Source organism: Anabrus simplex, chromosome 1 (assembly GCF_040414725.1).
Source record: "Anabrus simplex isolate iqAnaSimp1 chromosome 1, ASM4041472v1, whole genome shotgun sequence".
NCBI classification, from domain to species: domain Eukaryota; kingdom Metazoa; phylum Arthropoda; class Insecta; order Orthoptera; family Tettigoniidae; genus Anabrus; species Anabrus simplex.
This window is the reverse complement of record NC_090265.1, coordinates 723080215-723106778: the sequence shown is the minus strand read 5'-3', so window position 1 is coordinate 723106778 and position 26564 is coordinate 723080215. Positions and strand designations below refer to the sequence as shown.

The 26564-nt window shown below is 38.4% G+C and overlaps 1 protein-coding gene across 4 annotated transcripts in view; it reads right to left on the bottom strand.

Moving 5' to 3' along the window:
- The window catches only part of LOC136872613 (uncharacterized), a 138376-nt gene that overhangs the window by 59702 nt on the left and 52110 nt on the right, over positions 1-26564 (bottom strand). Inside the window, exons 4-5 of one of the 4 annotated variants that reach the window (XM_067146416.2) lie at positions 26341-26439; positions 3027-3167 (exon numbers count right to left, since the gene is read on the bottom strand). The exons of 1 other annotated variant lie outside the window; for it this stretch is intronic. In XM_067146416.2, coding sequence (XP_067002517.2) covers positions 3027-3167; positions 26341-26439 — 240 coding nt within the window. The remainder of the gene's footprint in view (positions 1-3026; positions 3168-26340; positions 26440-26564) is intronic. 2 more of the 4 variants (XM_067146422.2, XM_067146431.2) reach the window with 2 other exon arrangements.

The window sequence follows — 26564 nt, the reverse complement described above, 5'->3', positions numbered from 1 at the left end:
GAATCGTCCACAACACAAAAATATGTATTCGCATACCATTTCTAAAACAAAACATAACGTAAAACAAATTGAAGTGCACTTTTCCTTATAATAGAATCATTGTTGGTGTGAGGGAGACGAGAGATGACATGAGAAGAGTTACTGTGTAGCCCGAATTTCACTAACGGAATCACTGCTATCTGTTGGCTCACTGGAATTGTTTTCTTTTCATTCAACTTTAACGAGGAAACTCTCCAATGACTTGCTTTTGCCTCTTTTTAAGGATTTCGCAAAAATGTGACATTGCATTGTCATTGAACTGATTCGTCGCTCGCACTGTTACAGCCTCATTCGGGTGGTGTTTTTCTACAAAATTTTGCACGATTTCCCACATTTTGCACTTCTTCCAAATCTCAGTTGAAGTGAGAGATTCCATTGATTTTTTCCTCCTCCCCGGACAAGATCTCCATAACCTCCTCCTGTTGTACGCGATGCAGGTCCACCAGTTCGTTGGCGGTCAGTTCCTAGCTATGTTCTTCCACCAGCTCTTGAATGTCCTTGTCATTCACCTCCAGCCCCATAGTCTTCCCTAAGGACACAATTTCATCGGCAATCGGCAGCTCACCGTCACCAACAATCCCCTCAAAGTCACGTCTAAGAGCACACTTAAGCCACAGATTTGCTCAAGCGGAAGCGAGAGTTCTCTTGGTGACTCCATCCCAGGCTTTATCGATGATCTTCAGGCAGTTCACGATGGGGAAATGATTTCTCCCAAACTGTCGGAGGGTAATGTTTGTTTCTTCGGTCACTTGGAAGCATCGCTGAAATAGTGCCTTGGTTTTTAGCTTTATGAAGTTCGAAATGACTTGCAGATCCATAGGCTGGAGTAGTGGAGTGGTGTTGGGAGGAAGGAACTTAACCTTAACGAACTTGAATTCCTCCAGTAAGTCATCTTTAAGGCCTCAAGGCCTGAAGGATGAGCAGGAGCATTGTCCATAACCAGGAAGACTTTGAGCAGCAGATTATTTTCTGAAAGGTATGTCTTCACTACAGGACCAAAGATCTTGTTCATCCATTCAACAAACGAACAGGGGAGGGGAAAACATAGGCACATGTGACGCTCGTATTGCGGAACCTCACTCGCTTATCAAGTTACAATTTATTTAAAATATTTGCTCGTCTTGCAAAACACTCGTAAACCAAGTTACTCGCATTCCGAGGTTTCACTGTATATTAAACAATACTGGTGATACACATTTCGTCCTGTTATGGGACATCTTCAGTCACACACAAAATCATAGGAAATATGGCAAGGTCATATTAAAATTGGCGAATAAAAAGTCTGTGAAACTTGTGACATAGCGTATTAGTGTCTTGTCAATCTTGAATCTTAAAATAGCACAACATGAACATGATGTGAACCATGAGGTCCAGTTATTGCACAGGTTAAAATGTCCTTACATGCGTGGAATTACACAAATATAATACAACATGAAAACATGTTATGAGACAAAGATGTGCCAATGGAAGCAAAGGAAACTATGTACAAGATATGTTACGTACCCGTAACAACTTACGGAACAGAAACTTTGACAATGACAAAGAAAGATTAGAGTCGAATACAGGCAGCTGAAATTAAGTTCTTGAGGAGTATGATACGGAATAGAAGACAAAATAAGGAATGAGAAAATCCGGGAAGAAATTGGAGTGGAAAAAATGAATGACAGAATAGAGAAGAGCCGATTAAGATGGTTTGGGCACATAAAGTGAATGAGTGATCAAAGAATGCCAAAAAAGGTGATGGAAATGCAAATGCAAGGAAGGAGAGGCAGCGGAAGACCACGACAGATGGAAGGACACAATCCAATGCAGTATTAGAGAAAGAAACCTGGACTGGAACACAGTATTGGAGGAGTGATGGAAAGACCAAAGAAAGAGGAGAGGAATCATATTTGCTCCACCCGACTACAGCTGGATAATGGGAAATGATGATGATGATGATGAATACAACACGAGTGGCTATGCGAATTGAATTAACCATATACTTATCTTGACATTGTGAACATATTGTACATGTTCTTGAATGTGTACATAAAATAGTGTAATATTGATGCCACATTAAAATAGTTTCTTCTGATGAGCTGAAGTCAGGTGGACTTATGTTGAATGATGCAAGTTGAACTTGGTTGTGTTGTTGACCAGATGGGCCTCCTAAGCCATCCTGTGCTGTCCACCTCAAGTTTTCTCCAATATAAAATATACCTGATGCATTCCTATGTTTTCTTTCTACTTCTGAACTGTCTTTGTTCTGTCATATGCTCTGAACTTTAGAAGTTTGCATTCCATGCTGTCTGGTGGCACTGGAGCCTGCCACAACTATCCCACACTTGCCCATCCTGACTCAACGAGTTCATGCCTGCTCTCCTGATAAAGTTGGAAACAAGATACGAGCTCAATGAATGTAGAATTTGTGAGAATCTACATATCTGTAGAGGTGGTGGTGGTGGTGGTGGTGGTTATTGGTTTATGAGGAAGTACAACTGGGTAACCACTCTATATAACACTAATCAGAGAAAAAAAATGGAAGGGGTCCAGTGCTTCAAAAAACGCAATGTATCAGCCAAAGAAAGACAAGGGCCACGAAGGTCATGAAAATGAAAGACTCCCTAGGCCTCGAGTGCTCTAATACCGCCTAGGTCGGAAAAGAACAAGAATTGACCGAATTAGGTCAGATAGGATAGATGAAAGTTAGGAGCTTGGCACAAGGAAGTGGAAGCAATGCCAGGACTCAGCTAAGGGCCACCTCATATCTGTAGATAGCAGTACGTAAAGATGTGGAGATTGTCCTTGTCTCCTTCCACTGGTCTATCATTGTGTTTATCCTATTGTATGTTTATTTTCATATTCCTATTTTATTATTTTACAGACTACTTGATTGGCATTGTAAATGTATCACAAACGTCACAATCTACGTAAATTCAACTATGTGAAAATAATTATATTAATTATGAATACATTACTGTCTATTCTATAGGGCCTATACTTACCTGTATTTAAACATGTACCTTTCACAAGTTCAGGTATTTGAGGGCTCTCCACCATATGGGGATATTTGCTGACATCCCATATATTTCCATAATCTCTTAGTAAAGGACGTTCACTAGGAGACCAGATATCTTCGTAATTATCTATAGGGGAAAGAAGACTATTATAACAGCTATCAAGCTTTAGGAAAGAAATAAAAAAGCCGTATCAGCAGAGATCGGAATTTTTTGGTACTTAAACCCTTAAGTGGTTTTTCTAAATAGGAAAAACAAAAAATTTGTCATTTTCAAACTATACAAGTACAGAATTAATACAGTGCACAGAAATTTTTTTGCATATTACAATTTCACATAGCACAGGTCAAGGTACCTCAAACATATCTACAGGCCAATGTCAGAGAGAGACAAACTCAGATCAGATTCAATGTATGTCCAAAACGAGGCATTTGTCATGTCAGTCAGTTTAACAGCATCACAGCACATTGGATTGAGGTTAACGCGGCAAGATTGACCCTATTTGCTACTAACCGCATTTGAATTGTAACATTGTTGGATGTTTGTGTTCATACTGGAACAAGTCAGAGTGATGTGCCAGGATTTAGAAAAAATTCAGGGAGGATCAGTATTTGTTGCTTTTGTCAAGTCACAGGCCCACTGCACTATCACTTTGTTCCACCAAGAACTTGGGAGAGCCCCTGGAGTGAATGTATCACATCACACACAGGGAAATCAGTTGCACGAGAGAGGACATATCATAGGAGGTTTATGTCAGAAGTTTCTCTTAAAACCACACCACAAGAGAGCTCATGTGAAGCAGGCAACAACCCATGCCATTGCAAACAGTGCAAGTGGATACTTTTCTGATAAGGTCATCATAAACTTGTACTCATTACAGTCTTGAGATGGCCAGTGAGAGATGGGAATGAGCCTTTCATCCTGGTTCTGTAACGTACTCCTGCCATAACCCTTCGATCTACGTTCTGCAAGCTTCTCGAAACATCGTCGCATCTACGTCCCCATATATTCTGCAATATCTACATTTCTACTGGACTATATGTTTTCTACTGTTATTATTATCATCTATGTATTAATGGTTTAATCATATTTGGTGCTCACCTGTCTCCTCCCTCCCGTGTCCCACTACATACTGACTGCCATTCTGTGTTTACATTCTACGGTCTATGTCATCTGCTACGTCACCAAAAACTTAAGGGTTATAAATTTCATGTTGTTGGTCCGTATTGAACTGAGAATAACATATGAGTAACAACACACTAAAGGTTTCCACCTATTCAATACAAAATATATTCACAATATTTTTAAATTACATTGGAACTAGTTTCGACCCATCTAGGGTCATCATCAGCCATATCAAAGCAAAGATCACTCTTGACGAAATCCTAAGAACATGTTAATTTTAACAGTAAGATTATTATGGAATAACAAGTGAATGTGGTAAATGAACTGAGATGTTAGTATGGGACAGGTGAGTAATAGCTAATAAATATACAAGGAATATACATAAGAGGTTTGGAACAAAGTATAAAAGGGGGTTAGTGTTGTAAAAATTATATAATCATGGAAAACGGTAAGTTCTTATAATGAAGAATGCAATGTAAAATGACACATATGGCTTAGGAAGAGTGGAAGTGGTTTGGGAGGGGAAGAGGGCTTAAGGTGGGGCTGAAGGGTGTGGGAGAAAGGGTAATTGTCTTGGAAAAGTACCTTTGATTAAATTTAGGATTGAGTTTTGCTTGGCTGCATTATTGTTTCTGAGGAAAGTGATAAATAGATCTAAGAGTATGTTGGGTTTCTCTGAGATTTCATTGAGATTGTGACTGGCGTTAAAGTATTGGTCTAGGTGTATGTAGTAATTTTCCATTATGTCGAGTAAAGGGCCCTTGTTTGCTAATACGAGGATGTCCATGTCTTGTTCGATATTGGTGAAATTATGGTTATAATCTTGCATGTGTTGGCCGATGGCTGAAAACCTGTTGTATTTTATTGTGTTAGTGTGCTCATGGTATCTGATATTGAAGTTTCTACCGGTTTGCCCGATGTAGGTTTTTCCACAGGTGTTACATTTGATCTTATAAACTCCTGATTTTAAAAAACACTGCCGAACAAAAGTTTCCGAACTAAATGTATGTACCTACAAGAATATCTTTAATGATTGTTTAATGAAAGAATATATTACTCAGCATCAGATACAATGCATCCTACTGTATAACAGCTAGGGAAACTTGGAGGGGGCTCCATGATGGTTTGGTGTTGTTTCACATTAAGAGGAATTAGTAGACTGCACCGAATTCGAGGAACAATGGACAAAAACTTATACCATTCCATCCTATCTCGTTATGCTCTTCAGTCCATCCTATCTCGTTATGCTCTTCCGTCCAGACAGCAACGTGGGTTTGTCCTCCAACAAGATAATGACCCCAGACACACTGCTTCCTATTGCATTAATTATCTGCAAAACAAACAAAATTCTGGGAAATTGTTTATAATGGAATGATCTTCCCCAATGCCTTTGGTTGTGGTACCATACACAACCATTAACCCGACTCAAGGGAGATAGGGACACCTTCCCTATTCTCCACTTGAGTAACTCCTGCGTGGCGCCATCCACGTTGCGGGGGTGGGCATCCTCTACTCCAGTAGGCCAGTGTAAAAGAATAGCTAAGTTCAGGTGGGGACCCAGTCCCATGGGGTATAAAGTGGAACCCATGCCCAGGGTTACGGGTGAAGACCTTAATGGCGGATCCAGCAGAGAAGGAGACCTTCGGAATGGTGGAAAAGGCGGATGAGGCAACCCATCCTCACTGGGGTTAATTAGTTGAGGACGTAAGATGGGGTAGACGGAACTCCTTAGTCATGGTGAAGACAACCTGTCTAGGAGTAGGATGCTCCAAAATCAATGACCCCAGCCAGTGGATAGGGTTGAGCGTGGGGTTAACGGCCTCACCTTGGCACTGTTCACAAGACTTCTACGAGAAAACCGGATGGAAATCAAAGACTACAAAAGCTTAGAAAAAGGACACGAATAGGGGAAGCAGATATAAACATGGCGACATGGAATGTAAGAACAAAGTTGAAACCAGGAAAAATGCAAGAAATAGTAAATGAAACAAAAAGATTTGGATACAACTTAGTAGCGACTCAGGAAATAAGATGGAAAGGGCAAGGATGTATCGAAAAGAAAGATTATAACCTCTATTACAGTGGGCCGGAAACAGGACAGTTCTGTACGGGATTTATAGTACATGGGAAATTGAAGAGGAGTGTAATAGGATTTGATCCGATCTCAGAATATGTAAGCTTCGGATTAAGGGGAAGTTTAGGAACATAACTGTTATATCAGCACATGCACCAATTGAACATGCAGATGAGGAAAGGAAGGAACAATTTTATGAGTTAGTACAAACCGCTGAAGAGGGACCAAGATATGACAATTATTATTTTAGGAGATTTTAATGCCAAAGTGGGAATGGAAGAGTGTATGAGACCAATAACAGGGAAATATACACTACATGAAGAATCAAATGAGAAAGGTTTTCATTTGGGACAGTTTGCAACTACGAGTGGTCTTACAATTAAAAGCACCTGCTTTGATCATAAGAAAATACATAAAGGAACGTGGAAGATGCCAGGAAGCACAGTAGTAAATCAAATAGATCATGTACTAGTGACTATGAGGCATGCAGCATCCGTTATTGACGTAAGGACGTGCAGAGGGCCAAACTGTGATTCTGATCATTATTTAGTAAAAGCAATAGTGAGACAAAAATTGGCAACAGGACAGAGGAGACAACCTACAGAAAGAAGGATATGGAATTTGGAAAAACTACAACAACCAGAAGGAAAACAAGAATTCCAGTCAAAAATGAATAATACTTTACAGACAATTGGACAAGTATCTGGAATAGAGGAGAGGTGGGCAAAAGTTCAAAAGTGCATACAAAATGCAGCACAAGAAACACTGGGTATAGCTAAAAAGAAAAGAAATATTTGGTTTGATATGGAGTGTGAGGAAGCAATTGAAAGGAAGAATGCAGCAAGAGCAAAAATGTTACAGAGAGATACAAGGTCAAATAGGGAAAAGTATAAGAAATGCAGACGTGAAGCTAATAACATCTGTAAAAAGAAGAAAAGAGATGATTAAGAAGAAACTAGAGAGTATAGAGACACAAAGGTTACAGAAGAGGACAAAGGACTTCTATAATGAAAATTATTTCAGGAAGGGGTATAAGCCAAGATTGAAAGGCTGTAAGAATAAAGAAGGCAAGCTACAACAGAATGAAGAGGAAATAAGTGAAAGATGGACCGAATACTTCCGAGAGCTCCTTAAAAAGGAAAGAAGAGGTGGAAGAAAGTGGAAGGCATATGGAGCAGAGTGGGTCAGAGAACAATGGATAAATGCCCCCACATTGAAAGATGAAGAAAATGCTATTGCAAAATTAAATAACCATAAAGCAGCAGGAGAAGACTGAATAACAAGTGAACTGATTAAAAATAGTAGCAAAGAAATGCTACAAGAGGTACATGAACTGATTATTAAGATTTGGGAGGAACAACGGATACCTGATGAGTGGAACACAGGAATAATTTTCCCAATATATAAGAAGAGAAATAAATATGAATGCACTAATTATAGGTGAATTATATTACTGAATATCATCCATAAAGTATTTTCAAATATACTATTATACAATATTTGACTCCATATGTTGAAGAGAGATTGGATGAAGTACAGTGTGGCTTCAGGCAAAACAGGAGTACATTCATGGTACGTCAAACGATGGAAAAATGCTATGACCATACTATAGATCTACATATGTTATTTGTACATTTTAGACAAGCATTTGACAGTATGTACAAGGATAAGCTATATGAACATATGGAGACTACAGGAATACCACAGAAACGGATTAGGATGATCAGAATCACTTTAGGAGAAGTAAGGGCAAAGGTGATGGTGGATGGAAGAATTGGAAATGAGTTTGCCCTTAATACAGGAGTCAGACAAGGTGATGCACTCTCAGCTACTTTGTTTAATCTGGCAATTAACCAAGTCTTTGAAAAAATAATGGATACCGGAAATATTGTATATGAGTTTGTGCGTACGCAGATGATTTAGTGTTAATGGCCAGGAATGATAGATATTTGAAGCAAATGTTTCTTGAAATGGAGGAAGCAGGAAAATGGATGGGATTGGAGGTGAATAACAGTAAATCTAAGTATATGCATGTGACTGTTAGAGAGCAGAAGAAGTCAAGATAATCTGACAATAAATGAGCATAATTTTAAGAATGTACAAAGTTTTGAGTATTTGGGAACCATGTTGACAAACAATAATAGAATAAATGAGGATACATCGTAGAATAATAGCTGGAAACAGGGCCTATTATGCAAATCTTACATTATTTAAATCTCATCTATTGTCTAAACCTACAAAATTCAAAATATATAAGACCCTTATTAGACCTGTAGTGACATTTGGCTCAAAAGCCTGGAACCTTTTAGTTGATGATGCAAATAAATTAAGAATATTTGAAAGGAAGATTATTAGATGAATATATGGCCCAATTCAAGACCAGAATGGTTGGAGGATAAGGACGAATGCTGAAATACATAACATATTAGACCAGGAGGATATAGTTAGATTTATTAAGGCACAGAGATTGCGATGGCTTGGCCATGTGGAAAGAATGGAGGAAGACCAAATGCCAAGAAAAGTATTCAAATCCCGAGTAGATAAAAGACGGCGACAAGGAAAGCCCCATAATAGATCGAGCGATGAAGTTGAAGCCGACCTGAGGGCAATAAACATCCGCCCATGGAGAGCAGCCGCTCAGGATCGAAGTAGATGGCGGACTATCGTAGAAGAGGCCAAGGCTCGCACAGGGCTGTAGCGCCGGATAAGCTTAAGACCCTCCCCAATCCCCGGACTTAAATCCAATTGAGGTGATGTGGGAGGAGTTGGATTGGCAAGTCAGAAAAGAGTGTCCTTCATCGGAAGTGTGGGACATCTTTCAGAATATTTGGCAAAGTATACCTGTTTCAGCTGGGTATGGCTCTTAGCTCCGACCAAAATCAACAAAATTGTTCATGTAGTATATTCATCATCACCATCCATGTTCCACTCCAGTTGCCCAGGTGTGGTTTACAAGCCTCCTCCACTCTTTTCTGTCCTTCCACTTTCCTGCTCCATTACTTCCGCCACATCCAATCCAGCTTCCCTAATATCCTTCCAAACCTGATCCATCCACCTTCTTCTCGGTCTTCCAACAGGTCTCACGTCCTGAAGTTCTCTTTCCAATTCCCTACTACCCGTTCCTTTCCCATTCTTTTTACTCGTCCGAAACATCGGAGTCTTGCTTTCTGTATCTTCTGGACTAACAGTTCTATATTCAGCTCTTCTGATTTTTAATATTTTGAATTCTATCTCTTCTTGTCTTTTTAACCACTGTTCTTAGAAATTTCATTTCTACTGCTTGAATCTTACCATCTTCTCTCTTATTCGTTACCAGCCTTTCTAGTCCGTATGTTACAACTGGTATGAAATACTGTTTATATAATGTTAATTTTGTTCTCTTGGATACTTTGTCATCCCATAAAAGCTCTCTGACTTGATAAAATGTTGTACCTTTATTTAGTCTGTTACTCATTTCAGGGTTGATTTCATTACTTCCATTAATGCTGCCCAGATATGTAAACTGTTCTACATTCTCTAACCATTCTCCATCTATGTTCACTTGGCTTCTCTTTCTCTTTTCCACAGTGCATGACCACAGTTTTCTTTTTACTGATTATCATTCCAAACTCCTTCAGATTTTCATTCCAAATGTCCAGTCTCTTTTGTACTTCCTTTCCTCCCTTTCCCCAAATCACCACATCATCTGCAAATACCAAAGCATTCACTTCATCACTGCAGACACTCCGTTTTACATGTTTTATGATTTCATCCATCAATATAATAAACAATAGTGGCAACAGTGCACCTCCTTGCTTGAGACTTTTTTTGTATAACATGTTTCAGAGTCACCACTTCCCACTTGTACACTGCTTTTTCTCTCATGATACAACATTTTTATCTTGTTGATGATTCTGGTACATACCTTTTCAGTAGGCATTCAATAGATGTTTTCTCTTAACTGTATCATAAGCTTTTTCCACATCCAAAAATACAAAGATGATTTCCTTGTTCCTTTCCAGGTGATTTTTGCACTGTAAATATAAAGTCTATTGTTGATCTATTCGGTCTAAAGCCACATTATTCTTCCTCTGTGTTTTTATTATATCCCTCAGTCTTTTGTCTATGACTTTCTCCATTATTTTTAGCCCATGGGATAATAGGATTATACCGCTATAATTTTCACATTTCTTCCTATTTCCTTTTTTGAACAGAGGTACAACGGTTCCTTGATGCCAATCTTCAGGTATCATTTCATATGGCATTGAGTGCTCTGTATAGCCACTGTAGTCCAATGCTTCCAGCTGACAATCATATTAGCATTGAATTCCATCTTTTCCACTTGCTTTACCTTTGGTCAATGCTTTCACTACCCTTTCAATTCCAACCATGTTATCGGGTTCTCTTCTTTTTCTCCATCTATTTCTATTTTCTTATCTCCTTCCTCCGAGCAGTCATCCTCATTATAAAGTTTTTCAAAATACTTTGCCATCACCTTCTGAAGACCTTCGTCATGTACTATGGATCCATCTTCCCTCTAATGCCTTTATTTTTTCTTGATTTATTCTTTTTGATTTTATTACTCTGTATAATAGTTTCTGATTTCCTCAACTATCTTGCTCAATTCTGTTGGTAAACTCTCCCCTACATTCCTCCTTTTCTTCCTTGATCCCCCTCTTTACTTGCAGTTTCAAACTTTTGTATTACACATGTGACCTTTCTATCTTATTCTCATCCCTCTGATATGTTTTTTGCTTTTCCTTATCCATTTCTTTCTTCACCTTGTTTCTTTATTTTATTTCTTTTTTTTTTTTTTTTTTTTTTATTTTGTCTGTCCACCACTGTCTCCTTTCCTTTAACCTTTGCTTTCCCACATACCTCTATTGCTGCTTCCACAAATGACTGTCTTAAACTGTCCCACACTTCTTCTCCACTTCGTATTTCTGTGTTGGGCAACTTCCTTTTTATACAATCTTGGAATGCCATTCTTTCATCCTTCCAAATCCTGATCTTTGGTTTCTGCTTAAATACAATTTTAGGGATTTTTACTTGTTTTAATTCCACAATTAGTAAGCTATGATCACCTTCCATACTTTCACAGGGGATTATCTTCATATAACATGACGTATCTTCCCCATTCTCGGTCTGTTATGATAAAGTCTACGAGTGTTCCATACTGTCTATTGGCTGATCTTATGGCTATTCCTTTTCATAAACTACGTGTTCTTTAGGATCAGGTTATTTCTGCTTGCCGGTCAGCAGTGAGATTGCTAAATAACACAGCGAGCCAATTTGTGCTTGTACTTCACATTCCATTCGGAAGTCAGAAGCTTATTTTGAGTTGAGTGTTACAGGGAAGTGTAGCGAATATTTGGTGCATCACACGGTAGCCTGTATCTGGGTTAAGAACATAATTGTGCAAAACTGAGAAGCGTGGTGCATATTTGTCTTGAGATAGAATAGTTATCGATACGGAAAATGTCGTGAAATTGCTTACTAATGAAGTAAAAATTAAAATATGTCAGAAAGTGGACTGGCGTCCGCATCTTAATCTGTGCAGAGGTCGCTAATGTTGAACTCTCACCTTCGAGTTTCGACTCTACCACGTGAGATGACCGAAGTTTATTCAAAATTGTGGCCAAAGTCATTCCTCCCGGTCGCACATGGTCGAGTGTAACCTCCAATTCATTGTCTAAGAGCGTGACAAGAAATTAATGTTTAATAACCCACTGCTTCGAAATAAAAGAATTCTACTAACATTTGTTTTAAAAAGAGTGTGATCTGCAATAATAGTTTGATATTTTTATTGACCCCCTTGCACATATTTTCGTATTTGTTGTTTGGTGTTTTTCACACCTTTCAGTACACTTTTTTTATAAGCCCCAGCAGAAAAAGTTTTCATATTTGTTCTCTTGTGTTTTTCACACCTTTTAATACTCTCCCCATCTTTAGAAATGGCAGATAGTTTTTCCACTGTCCCCGCAGATACGTAACGTACAATGCTGTCATGTTGGAAAAAAATCTTGTCTACAGTTTCCATATCCCTGTTTGTTAGTTTTCATTTGTATATGCAGTAGAACGTTTTCTCGTTGGACACTTTCTGTTTTGTTCCGTGCAGAAATGTCTTAATGGAGTTTTACTGTATTCCCATATTCAGAATGCATGCTGTAAACACTTTTATCTCTTAGTGTTCTTTTCAATGAATTGTTTTGAATATCCATTTGTTTCAGTACCAAAAAAGAGAAGTGAAGCTGTGAAAAATAGGAAGGCATAATGAATTGGTATGGTATCTGAAGAAAGTCTATGTTTCAGACCAGCATTTTCTTGAAATTGAAAATTGAGCTTCGATTTGTTATGTTTACTTGCATCTTGCCAAGTCAATCTGTAGTAGTAGCAGTAGTAGCAGCAGTAGTAGTAGTAGTAGTAGTAACTTCTGTGTAATGTGAACTGTCACTGCCTGCCTCACTGTTTCATATTCACAAGAATATCACTCGCGTCACTTCCTAACAACATAGAAGATAAAAACACTACCTCACGCTAAATATACGCAGTCCATGTGCTACGAAATTCACTGTGCTATGCTCGTGACGCACACGACATGGCAGCATGTGCCAACCTCGGAAAAAAATAGAAAATAAGAATGCTATCTCTTTTTCAGAGAGAAAATGCTACAGTAGAAACGCTATTTAACGTTTTTACAGGAACCCGATCTTTTCAACCTTAGAAAGGGGGGTTTACCTTAAATCGAGGTTTTAGTAGAAAGCACACCTTTTACATAAATTGTACCATCATACCTTATTTACACGACAGCAATATGACAGCAATAAAAAGGAACATATTTACTCTACACACTGTATTGTAGTTTTGGTTTGCGCTTCATTTTGACAGATTTTTGTCAGTGAATGCAAAACCGCTCCGGTTTAACATTCTTTTTATAACGTTATACATGATTTTCCATGAAAGTCTGGGAAGATGCCGAACTCGCACAAAAACACATTAAAACAGGTATGAAACAGCAATCCGTTTGTTTACACCTGATCGCAGACGATTCCCAAGCAGTGGCATACTCATTAGCATGTATTCTCTTAATTCCTATAGTCTGAACATGCATATTCAGTTGCGTTCTTAAAAATTGTAATAGCATCACTCCAGAGGCTTGTGGCAGATATTTCCATTCTCTTACTTCAAACAGCGTCACGTAACCTAGGTTTACCGCACATGTATTATGAAAACATTTCATGCTCAATGTAGAATAACAACATTTTCACTATAAATTTACACGAGAACAGCCTTCCTGAAATTTAACAACCTCTGAAATTAGTTATGTACACTGCTGCATAGCTGCCAACTTTAAGATATCAAAAATAGGAAGATTTTTTCTTGGATTTCATCACATATATTGCACCACGGTCTAAGTGAAAAAAGGACAAGGTAAAAGGCATATATGTCTATAGTTACAATGTGAATTGATCTTTAAATTTAAAATCTTAAAAAAAAATAAAAAAAATAAAAAAAAATTAAAAAAAATGGTTACAAGAAAATGTACCTAATCCTTCTCATTTATGACGCATACATACGAATAATAATACGATCGAACCTCGATATCTCGAACCTCCATTACTCGAATTTTCAGTATCTCGAACTAACTTTGATTTTCCGGCCGTTTGTACTATTCTTCACGTATATTTATTTCTCTATTCTCGAAATTCAGTTATACTAATTTCTCAATTTCTTGAAGCAAACATTTCCTCCCTTGAAGCAAAGAATAGTCTAACTCAAATTTTGTGCAACATTTTACTGTGCAATACGGCATTTGTGGTTTGTTTGCAACATATAACAAGTAAAGAAAGAGTTACAGTGAAGCTGGAAACTAATATGACGGGAACCGAAAAACTACAATTTTGTGATCAGCAAATCCTCGCCGTTTCTCGGGTGTCAATTACCGGTCACGTACGAAAACAAGCCCAGAAGTCGAGGATGACAAGCTCCATTTATGAAACTCGGCTGCATGGTATTGACGAGAAGTTTCAACGTGAAGGGAGGAAAGGTTAACCGCAACAAGCAATAGAGACTAACAGATTTTTTTCCAAACGTGTTAACGGAGCTATGTTTGTTTCACTACTGCATGCACCCTGTTGGATACATTTTGGAAATAGTATTGTAAAGGTGGAATTATAAAATCTAAATTTTCACAATTTGATACTTTGACAATACGGGCTCTAATATGAAATTTATAACGTGCAAAAAGTGTTTTAGACGTGGAGTGTAACAAATTTGTAAGTAATTTAGGAGAGGACTCTATGCAAGTTCAGATTAATGAAATGCCTAGGCCTACTTAATTTATATGGCAAATATATTTTATAGCAGTGATCCGTAAATTTACACTTTCACATTTGCGCAGACCTCGCGGAGTGATATGAAATGTTTGTTTATGACTATGTTGCTCTTTCAATGGAAGTAATTTTAGTTCGTTTAATTTTTTTCAAAATGAGCGTTCCTAAAATTAGGGTGCAGGGATTATTCACGTAAATACGGTACTGATTAGTCAACACTTCTAGAGTCTGGAGATACACAAATGAAATCTGGACAATACAATGAAAAGAAATATCAAAAGGAACATATAAAAGGAAAAAATACAATGAAAGGTCAGTGCAAAAAGGGTGAGAAATAGAAAGCAAACTCACAAGGACAATGACAATCTCCACACCTTCACATTATGTAGTCTTCAATTGATCAAGTCTGTCTTCATCAATTCTAGTTCTCAGCCCCTGCTCCCTAGCTCTATTAGGAAGGCAAGCTTCGATAATGTGAGGCCATCTTGACAGATCTTCAGTCTTAATGTCAGGAATATAGAAAAACGAAGACTGGTAAGCGTATGGAAACTAGAAAACTATACATACAGGTGGTAAAAGACTAGCAACACATGGACAAAAGGAATCTAACAAGTCAATGTAAGTACTGGAAAAGAACTAGCAAGAGCAACAACAAGCCTCATCCTTCATCACCTGCATTCATCTTCATTTTGTCCCTTTTTCTTGTGCTTATCTGGCTTTCTTATTATCCTACACATCGAGAACGAACATCTGTCAAGATGGTTCCTTAGTGAGTGCTTAAGCCCACCATCCTGATGAAGCTGGAAAGCAGAAACAAGCTGGTCAGGGACTGAGAAGAACAGAGATTGATACAGGAGAGCCATCTATTTCAAGATGAAGATTTGTTGTTTACAGGGGCCTAACAGCTAGGTCATCGGCCTTTAATGGTACAATTCCCTAAAGGGGCCTGATAGCTAGGTCATCGGCCCCTAATGGTACGAGGTGTAATGAAATGGCATTATAATTGAAACTTCAAAATATATCCACTGACTAGAATCTAAAACGAATGATGTTGAAAAAATAATCTTGAAACAAAAACAATCAGTGAATCCAATTCATAATGCCTTACTGGAGTGACACTTATTATCTAAAGTGGTCCAAAATCGAGATAACCGGTCTATCGTCATGGTACTAATCACTGGTAAAGCAGAACCATGGTGTTCCTCATACAGTGGTATTAATCACAGGTATTATAGGCTCCTGGTGTTTCTCGCATGGTGGTACTAATTACAGATAATGTATGCCCATGGTATGTCACACAGTGCCATCACTCACAGGCTACACAAACCTATGGTGTTCCTCACATAAGGGTACTACTCGCAAGCAACAGACCCATGGTGCTCCTCACATAGTGGGACTGATCATGGGCCACATTACAGGGTGAACACAAAAGGCCACACTTGGAGGTCGGCATGCGATTGCAGACAAAAGTTTCTAAAGCCAAATCGGATCTGGTGCTGTTGGAAAACAAGTCAAAAATGAGAAGCTTGCAACACTGTCACATCCTGCAGTGCATCGGAATTTAAGAGGAAGGTGCATCATCCCACTCTACCATACCCACCGTCGCAGCTCACCGAGTAGACGGCTGGCTTATCAAACCCACATGCACCCTGGAGCTACGGCTCAAATCTACGTCAGGTTGTTTCTTTTCCTTTGTGTGTGTGGCATCAGGTCCCTAGTTCTCATCGTGCAAGTGCGTTTGTAAGCATGACATCCTGTTTTCACATGACAATAGTCGAACACGTGACAGTGTGACCCATTCAACTGAATCCATGAGTCTACTAACCACGCAGTGCACAACTATAACTGGTCCTGTCCAGTGCATGTAGGGCGGCTTTCTGATGGAGTACACAAAAGGCGAATATGTCGATATGCTTTTAGTGTTTGGTGAATCCGATAACAAAGCTTTTGCTGCTCGTGAGTATGCAGCACGGTACCCTAAAACGCGCCATCCTTATATGAATGTTTTCCGTCGCCTTGAGCAACGCCATTAAATTGAAAACTAGAAATAAAGTGGTTCAACCTATTCAATACAAGGAAAATAAATGTAATGTTACATTCTTATCTGATTAAAAACGGTACCGGTTTCGATCACTATTCTGGGTCATCATCAGCTGATTAAATAAAAATATAAAGCAATGCATAGGAAAACAATAAGTAAAGGATGTCTTTCACTAAACGCAGTTCAAGAAGCACTATAACGCTATAGGAATTAGCACTGTGTGATGTAAGATCCTAAAATCCAGAAGAAGTCGAAGATCAGTCATTTAAATAAAGCAAGGTGCAAGTTCTTGAAGAGCAGCACAACAGCCTGGAAATACTGCTATAAACATTGATATATACTTCAATTATATCAAACTGTATTATATATTTTCGCACCAAGCAGCATTTGCAGGCTCGATCATTGAACTATTCACCAAGTTTCATTAGCACTTAGAAGCACAGTGCCGGACATTACGTATGTTGTGCTGCTCTTCAAGAACTTGCACTTTGCTTAATTTAAATGACCAATCTTCGACTTCTTATGGATTTTAGTATCTTACATCACGCAGTGCTAATCTCTATAGTGTTATAGTGCTTCTTGAACTGCTTTTAGTTAAAGACTTATCCTTTACTTATAGTTTTCCTATACATTGTTTTATATTTTTATTTAATCGGCTGATGAAGACCCAGAATAGTGGTCGAAACAGGTACTGCTTTTAATCAAATAAGAATGTGATATTACATTTCTTATTTTTCTTGCATTGAATAGGTTGAACCACTTTATTTCTTTTTTCAATTTAATTGTGAGGCAGTTCAATACGGAAAATTATGAAATTTCTATCTTTAAACATCTTTAAATTGAGCAACGCCTGCGGGAAAGCGGTACTCTTCATCCACAAGTAGTGGACAAGGGTCGTCCAAGGACTAAACGTACTCCACAAACAGAGGATGACATTCTTGAAGCCGTTCACCAATCACCTCGAGTACAGTTCGATGAATGGCTTTTGCAACAAGTTGAAGATAAACATTTTATAAAGAATGTGATATGGAGTGACAAATGTAGCTTCACTCGGGAAGGTATTTTCAACCATCACAACAGCCATTATTGGTCTGACGACAACCCACGTCACCTATGAACGTGGCTTTCAGGCACGCTTTGGCATAAACCTGTGGGCTGGAATCGTGGGAGGAGTGCTGTTAGGCCCTTACCTATTAACGGACAAGTTGAATGCGCCCGCTATCGTATGTTTCTGGGCAATACTTTGCCTGATGCTTTAGAAAACGTTCCCCCTTTGTGTTCGGAGACAGCTATGGTTTCAGCACGATGGTGCACCACCACACTTTGGAATGACTGTGCATAAATGCTTAAATGAAGCGTTTCCGGAGAAATGGATTGGTCGTGGAGGTCCAATGTTCTGGCCTCCACGTACCTTGGACTTTAATCCACTAGATTTTTATTTGTGGGAACACTTAAAGGAACATGTTTATAGTACTCCACCCATGGATGTACAAGACCTAATAGTTCGCGTGCGTGCTGCATCGGCAATGGTGGATGCAGGTGTGTTGCGTACGGTCCAGCGAAGTATGCTCCAGTGAGTGGCTAAGTGTTTGCAAATGCAAGGGGGTCGTTTTGAACATCTGCTGTGAAGTGAACGTTGCTCGTAAGTGTACTTACCGGCTCTGAAGATAAGACTGGATGTCACACGTACACTATGGAATTATTGTGCACAGCATAATGGGCAATCCAGTGTAGCCTACCTACTGTACTGTATTGTGTCCTTGTGCTGCACTGGATAAAGACGATGTTACTGTATAAACCATTATGTTCTACGCATTAGCTTTATTTGTGCCAGGGACAAAAAGTGGTCGTTTACGTCTGTAAGAAGTTCATGTTATGTTTGAATGTTTAAATAAAGGTAACTGTAACGGTAAGTAAGAACATAGTGTATTGCATAGTGGAGGTGTACATTGCCTACAATTTGATACATTAACTGGATAGAAAAAAAAAATTGGCTGGATCGCGACTCGAACATTGGTGCGTGCGCACAACCGGCATTTATGGCATTACCTCGTTTCACTGAGCTAATGGGACAGCTCCGGCAGAGTTCATGAGACCTGTGCTTGGCCACAGTGCACGCCGTCACAGCCTTGCCAGACTCATTTCTTAACTCTCATTTCTATTAAACCTATAGGTTTTGCAAGATAAACTTTTAAAATTGAAATAATAAATAAAGAGGTTCAACCTATTCAATACAAAAGAATAAGAAATGCAGTGATTACATTCTTATTTAATAATAAGTGGTACCGGTTTCGACCCTAGTCCAGGTCATCATCAGCCGATTAAAACATGAAAAACAAGGCATAGGAAAAAGAAAAGAGAAGAAAAGATCAAGTTCACTCCGGATCAGTACAAGAGGCGATATAAAAATGACGGGGGTAGACACTGTAAAATTCAGAAGTAAAATTTAAGTCACTTAAAAGAAACAGTGACTAATTTTCTGAACGGCAGTATAACACACACAGTGTTAGGCAAAGTCTTAATATTTATGAAAAGCGGAGAACGGTTAAATAAGCTAGCTTGTATACACTGTCAGGCACAAAGTCATAATACAATTGAACACATATGAAGATCCATAATCGTGCTGAAGCTGAAGATGTGTAGATCAACTGAAGTAACTTGCCAGCTCCCGGTAATAATAATAATAATAATAATAATAATAATAATAATAATAATAATAATAATCGTATGGCCTCAGCTACCGTGTGCAGACATTTCAATTTGACGCCATCTGGCTGTCTGCTCGTCAATTTCAACATTCCGTTTTACTCTAGGCCCCCACTAGATGGCAGACCGAGTAAACCAAAACTCCCTTGGGCGTCTATGGCTGAGATTTAATGAATTTTGTCGGGTAAACACCAAATGTGTCACCAGAGATCTTTTACATGCCGACATCGTACGACATGGAGTGTCGAATGGACTTTTTTCCACCCTTCAAAAATCCGACTACCTCTGCCGGGTTTGAACCCTCTATATATTCAACATCAGGCACTGTGGTTTCAAACGCCAACGTAAAATGAAGAATAGCTTAATGGTCCAGTACTTGCTTCGGTTGCAGGAATGAAAGTATATATAGATACATATAATATAATTCAATATAACTGAATAAGTACTTGTGATCCTGTAGAATTTTTGGAACAGTTGACGTGAAAAAAAACAATTGTGAAGAGAAAAAATATAGTAAAAAGTGCAAAACCGGAAACAAATTAAAACATATGCACAGTGCGCTATTTTTTAAATTTTAAAAAATTCAGGTCATGATTGAAGTATTGAAATAATAACATTAAGTTATTTATTAGACCACCTAATCAATACAAAATCGTCTTGGATGATTTACATAAATTTGTTAACTAATAGTGGTACATGTTTCGCCTTCCTTGAAGGCATCATCAGCCATAGTCTTAACCTTAAATTAAAAATAAGCGTGTAATGGCAGAGAATCTGTTGTATTTAATGGCGTTGTTGTGTTCAGAGTATCTGATATTGAAGTTGCGACCAGTTTGTCCGATGTAGGAGGAGCTGCAGTTGTTACATTTGAATCTGTATACCCCTCCTTCATCTCCCTATCTCAGCCTTCCTCAACACCGTTTAACTTCAATCTCTTATTCCACTATTCCTCTTCCTCCATTAATTTATCCTATCTTTTCTTTTCACCTCAAAAAAAAAAAAAAATGCCACCTCCATTTCGGTTCTTCTCATTCAAATTTAACTCTTGCCTTGCGCCGACTTTGACTACTTCAATCACGACCTGAATTTTTTACATTTTAAAAAATAGCGCACTGTGCATATGTTTTCATTTGTTTCCGGTATTGCGCTTTTTACTATATTTTTTCTCTTCACAATTGTTTTTTCACGTCAACTGTTCCAAAAATTCTACAGGATCGCAATTACTTATTTAATTATATTGAATTATATTATATGTATCTGTATATACTTACATTCCCACAACCGAAGCAAATACTGTACCATTAAGCTATTCTTCATTTTATGTTGGCGTTTGAAACCACAGTGCCTGATGTTGAATGTATCGCGCTGATCACCAGGAGGTGGCAAGTTACTTCAATTGATCTACTCATCTTCAACTTCAGCACGATTATGGATCTTCATATGTGTTCGATTGTGTTATGACTGTGCCCGACAGTGTACACAAGCTAGCTCATTTAACCGTTCTCCGCTTTTCATAAACATTACAAGACTTTGCCTAACACTGCATGTGCCATACTGCTGTTCAGAAAATTACGCACTGTTTCTTTTAGGTGACTTACATTTTACTTCTTCTGAATTTTACAGTGTCTACCCCTGTCATTTTTATATCGCCTCTTCTACTGATCCGGAGTAAACTTGATCTTTTATTTTCTTTTTCCTATGCATTGTTTTTCATGTTTTAATCGGCTGATGATGACCTGGACTAGGGTCGAAACCGGTACCACTTCTACTTATTAAATAAGAATGTAATCACCGCATTTCTTATTCTTTTGTATTGAATAGGTTGAACCTCTTTATTTATTATTTCAATTTTAACTGTGATACTTTTCAATACAGAACAATGAAATTTTTATCTTTAAGATAAACTTTTGTCGCAAATTTAGACGAGGAACCACATGCCGACCTCCACGTGCGGCACTTTTTGTTCACCCTGTATGCTCATGGTGTCGCTCGCATAGTGGTAATAATCATAGGCAATGTGGACCCACAGAGTATCACACATTATGATAACACCCACAGTCAACACAAACCCATGGTGTTTGTGACACAATGATACAGATCTCGGGTAATGCAGACCAATGGTATTACTCGCATAGTGGTACTAATTACGGGCGCCAACCAAACCTGTGGCGTTTCTCACATAGTAGCAGCAATCACAGGCAACGCAGAGCCCTGGTGTTTCCCATGAAGTGGTACTACTCACAGGGAATGCAGGCCCACTCTGAACACACTGGAACTGACCAGTGGAATACACACGATGACACTTATCACAAGCATCGCCCAGACCCGCAGTGTTCCTCACATGAGGGTACTGTTCCTATGTAATATAGACCCATGGTTTTCATCACAAGGTGGTACTGTTCACAAGTAACGTCGATCCATGGTGTTCCGCACGTAATGGTACTAATCACAAGTAGTCCCATGGTTCTAATGTCATCATTCCTTGGTCGCCCCTTATGACAGGCAAGGGATACCATGGGTGTATTCATATGCATTCCCCACCCACAGGGGTTCCTATTTATGAAGAGAGCAGCATATGAAGAGGAGATTGTTCTTGTCCTGTCTTATCTTCCCATTTCTCCCTGACCTGTCAAGTGTTCTTCCTGTTGTGTTCCTTTCAATGCTCCTGTCTTTTTACATATGGCTGATACAGAGAATAATCCACCCAAGTAGGAGAAAGTAAAGTTAAAATAAAACTCAACAATTTGTTTTTATGATAGATAAAACATGACATTTTATTCATTTTTTTTTTATTTTGCTATTGGCTTTAGGTCACACCGACACAGATGGGTCTTATGGCGACAATGGGATAGGAAAGGCCTAGGAGTTGGAAGGAAGCGGCCGTGGCCTTAATTAAGGTACACCCCCAGCATTTGCCTGGCGTGAAAATGGGAAACCATGGAAAACCATCTTCAGGGCTGCCGATGGTGGGATTCGAACCGACTGTCCCCTGGATGCAAGCTCACAGCCGCATGCCCCTAACCGCACAGCCAACTCGCCCGGTTTTATTAATTTTATGGTATGTATTAATTTATTGATATCTTTAAGTTTTCAATTGTGTGCTTAATTGAACCTTTATCTAGAGGGTTAAATTCATGCGATACTTCTCAATAATTTTAGGATTTGCTGTTTATTATGATGAAAAGTTATGAAAATAACTATTGGTAAATGTTAATTCTAAATGCTATTTCTCTTTGCAGTAAAGAACTTATTTAGGTTATTAACAGTTTAAGTAAGGTGTAATAAAGCAACTAATTTATTGCTGCAGGCTGTGTAAACACACGACAAAAAAGGTATAAAATTTTCTGTGGACGAAAAGTGTGTTGCACAATTTGAATAAAACTTAGTATGCAAAGCCAATACTGCACACTCAAGCTGCTACATCATTCGTTTAAAATTTCAAATGGATTCATATGAAGCTGATAGTAAAATATGTCGCGTGTTTACGGCATTCTTGCAAGCAGGCGGCCGGGAAGTTCCCCACTGCCACAGGATTCATTTTCTGCATCACACTCGCTTGTAAAGGACGTATTTTAAAATAGCAACTGGTATTCACACCGAGGTGATTTTTAATAATGCAATTTACTCACAAAGAGTGTTTTAAATGGTATCGCGAGAAGAAAGAATACACCTGCCCAGTTGTGCGTACACCGTCAATAGGTACGAAATCTGTGAAGAAACACAGAGCACAGAAAAAAACGTCAGGGCCTACCAACAGTTACTTCCTATTCTACAAGTCCAACAACAAAACCATCAACATCAAATGCAGAGCTGAGTATGCCAATGTCTGGTTATAAATGCAAACAAACATTGGAGAAAGCTGTAAAGCATTCGGAGCATGTTCACCAGTGAGTCCGTAGAAGAAACTGCAAGTTGTTTCTGCGCTGAGTGTAAAATTTTGTGTAAGTTCATCTACCTCCGGCAAGCGCAGGAAATCTTCACTTCCAAATCAAGAAGTTCTTATATTTTTCAACCCAGATGATATCAGTTGGCCATCTCCTCGAGCAGGAGATTTTATCTCCGTAAAGGACAGTCCTGGAGAAAAACGTTAAAAAACAAACAAGTCATATGCATTAAAATGCAAGACACATACGAAGTTTTTAAACAAGAATACACACATCACGCAATCGGTTGGTCTTCTTTTTGTGGACTTCGACCAAAGTACATTTCTGTGCACTACCAGGAACACATGAGATTCATTATTGGAGCCATTCAAAAATATATATTTCAGGCAAGAAAATATTATTCTGAAACTATCACACACACTCTACATTCAGACTACAAGATCGAAGCAGATGACAAAAATCCCACCCCCCGTGATGCGGCTTTTGAAGTGGGTGACTTCATAGTTGGAAAATACAGTGGAAAGAAACATTCGATACATTATGTTCGTACCATAACTGAAAGTAATGGTGATATTTATTTTGTAACCAATTATCGCCAGTGCAACGATAAAGGTGAATTATTTTGTGAACCACAGACAAAAGACTAGTGCATTTTAAATGTAAGTGTATTCGAAAGAAAATTACCAGTGACTCGTTTTACTAGTGGGGAATGGTATTTTGATGAGTCTATACCAGAAGCAGAATGGACATTTTTTTTTCACTTCATTATGTTTTTTTCTGACCAAGCTGTCATTCAAACTGTAGGCTACTTAAGCATTGCAGGTTCAGTTTTTAAATATTTTAGTTCATTTTACATTCACTGTTAATAGTGTTAAATAAATGTGTGACAATTCATAAAAAACACTTTATTAAGTAGGGCACATGTCAGTACCACTATCTGTAGTTATATACCTTATTATTATTATTATTATTAGGAAGAATTAAGCTTGTAGTTTTATGTGACCGATGATGTCAGTATCATAAGCCACAGGACATCATTTTTTACGCAAAATCCAAACCACCAAATGCAACTTTCACCTCGAAAATCCCACGTGCATTAATTGGGACTCAAACCCAATCTGCCTTGATGGTTCCAAACAGCTTGACCGCTGCGCCATCGCACCCCTTCTTTATTATTACTTGCTGCGATATCAAATATACATTTCATCATTCAGCGATCGTATTTGATGCGGAGTTTAAGTTTTATTAGCCCCTCATGCCATCTCACCATAGGACTGATTCACATGTGTAATCCCGCGACACTCAAGTAAACACACGACAATCGCCTTTATATTACGGAGACATTATGCAACTCGCACATTTGTTTTTTGCAGAATGTACCTTTGTTCTTCTTGTGAACCATATTACATTACATTATTATACGTGCTCCCGAAATCATGGCCACTATGTTCATCTTACCTTCTGCATACTTCGCCGTCGTGCTGCCGTAAACATTGCTACTCGACAAACTGTGCTCCGTCTGCTCACCCGCCTCACCAGCGACTGTGTGCTGTCTCGCCTTCCTTGCTGGCTTTTGATTACGTCACCTGTTTCTCGTATATTCCAGATTACACTTCGCTCCGCTACATAACTCGCCGCTGCCTTTCCATCGGGGATCAGGTGTTCATTGTGCATGTAAAGCAGTGGGAGCAGGAACTCTTTCGCACGGCTGGCCCGTGGCAATTTTAAACATTCTATTCTACGTCACATCATATCTTTGTGCAGGGTGAGCAGACTTGTAATTTATGATATTTTAATACTTTCGATTTTCTTCACTCCTTAGCACTTCAGGCCTTAGCATACATTTTTCTTTTTAACTTCACCCATTCTGGGCACTTCATGTCGCTTGGTAAACAAATTCTTCAGACTTGGTCAGGATCTTGTGCAAAAGGACTTGTGCTTCGGCGAACTCTACCACTGACACGGAACTTTGTGTAAGCCCTGTGTGTGCGGGATTTTATTAATACGGAAATAGACACAGCAGCCTGGTTTTTTACCCTCTCACCCTCGCCATTCCCTTTAATCCTGCTTTCTTTTCCCTCTCCTTGCGTATTTTTTTTTTCCTGTTCAGTTGACTTCCTTTCTATTTTCACAAATTTTACGTCGTTCTTAACTGTAATAGTGGCCTATACTCTTTGTTAACTTTTTCTCATATGGTGTATAATTATGGTGCTTTTTCTCTTTTAATGTAAAAATACTGTTGTTAGATCCCTTTGGTATTGTCCATAAGATATGCTATTTCCAGTCATTCCATAATGTGTTTCCCCAGATGTACATATTATGTCTTGTTAATAGGGTTATAATTAGGACTACTCATAGTCTGATCATCGTCCCTTTAAATTCTTTTTCTATTGCCAACATAATTTAGAGAATTCTTGTTACAATCTCAAAATCTACTTTCCCTTGTGGAATTCCATGTAAACATTCCAATTTCTTGCTTACGCACCTAAACGTTGTAATTACTGTTATTTTTGTTTCATATTTATCAAAGGTGTACTTGATTGTAAAAATCTTTCCTTCTGGTGGTCTTGTAATACATCTTGTGATTTGAACCTTGTTGTTTGGGCTGTTTTTGCTATCCCTGCTTCCCCTCCCCTTTTTCTTTTATGCACTTACCACAGTATACCTCCTGGGTAAAGGTTCAGAAAATAATCTCTGCGCTATTCTGCTGATAGCTTGGAATTTATTTTGATTGCTATACTTGCGAGTACTATGTATGTGCTGCGAAAGACTTGGTTGGTGTTTTCATTTGCACGTGACCTTGGGCTCAGTGGGCTTCTACACATACACAAACTTATAACTTGGATTTTTTGCAATTTGCACTATCTCATCTATCTACAGATATTATCAATTTTCGTGAACGTATACACTAAAAACTTAAAAATGATACCTAACAATTACAACATGACATTATCAATAAAAGTGACCACAATTCGCAGAATTTAGAAAAACCATAAAGGTATGCAAAGTTAAAAGTCCGTTCAACGTAAACACTGATCGCTACGCTTCCTGGAATTTGCCATATGTCTCGATTTGTAAATTTTTTTCCATTACTTGTAATGAAAAGTAAAGAAACTATTGTAGACAACCACAGCAAGTTAATCTACAGACAAACAGGTACCTTCATTAAAAGGAGCAGGTCCTTGTATCTCCAGCTGAGGATCAGCTGAAGATACTTCCGTCTCACAGAGTTTAGCAAGATCACTCAAGAAATCAATATCTAGAAAGAGAAGAAAAGTAATGAACTACAAAATCACAGTTTCACTACTAACAAAATAAAACAAAACAAACTAGGTAATCTGGAAATCAACATTTTAAAATATATCACAAATTGCAAATCCCCCT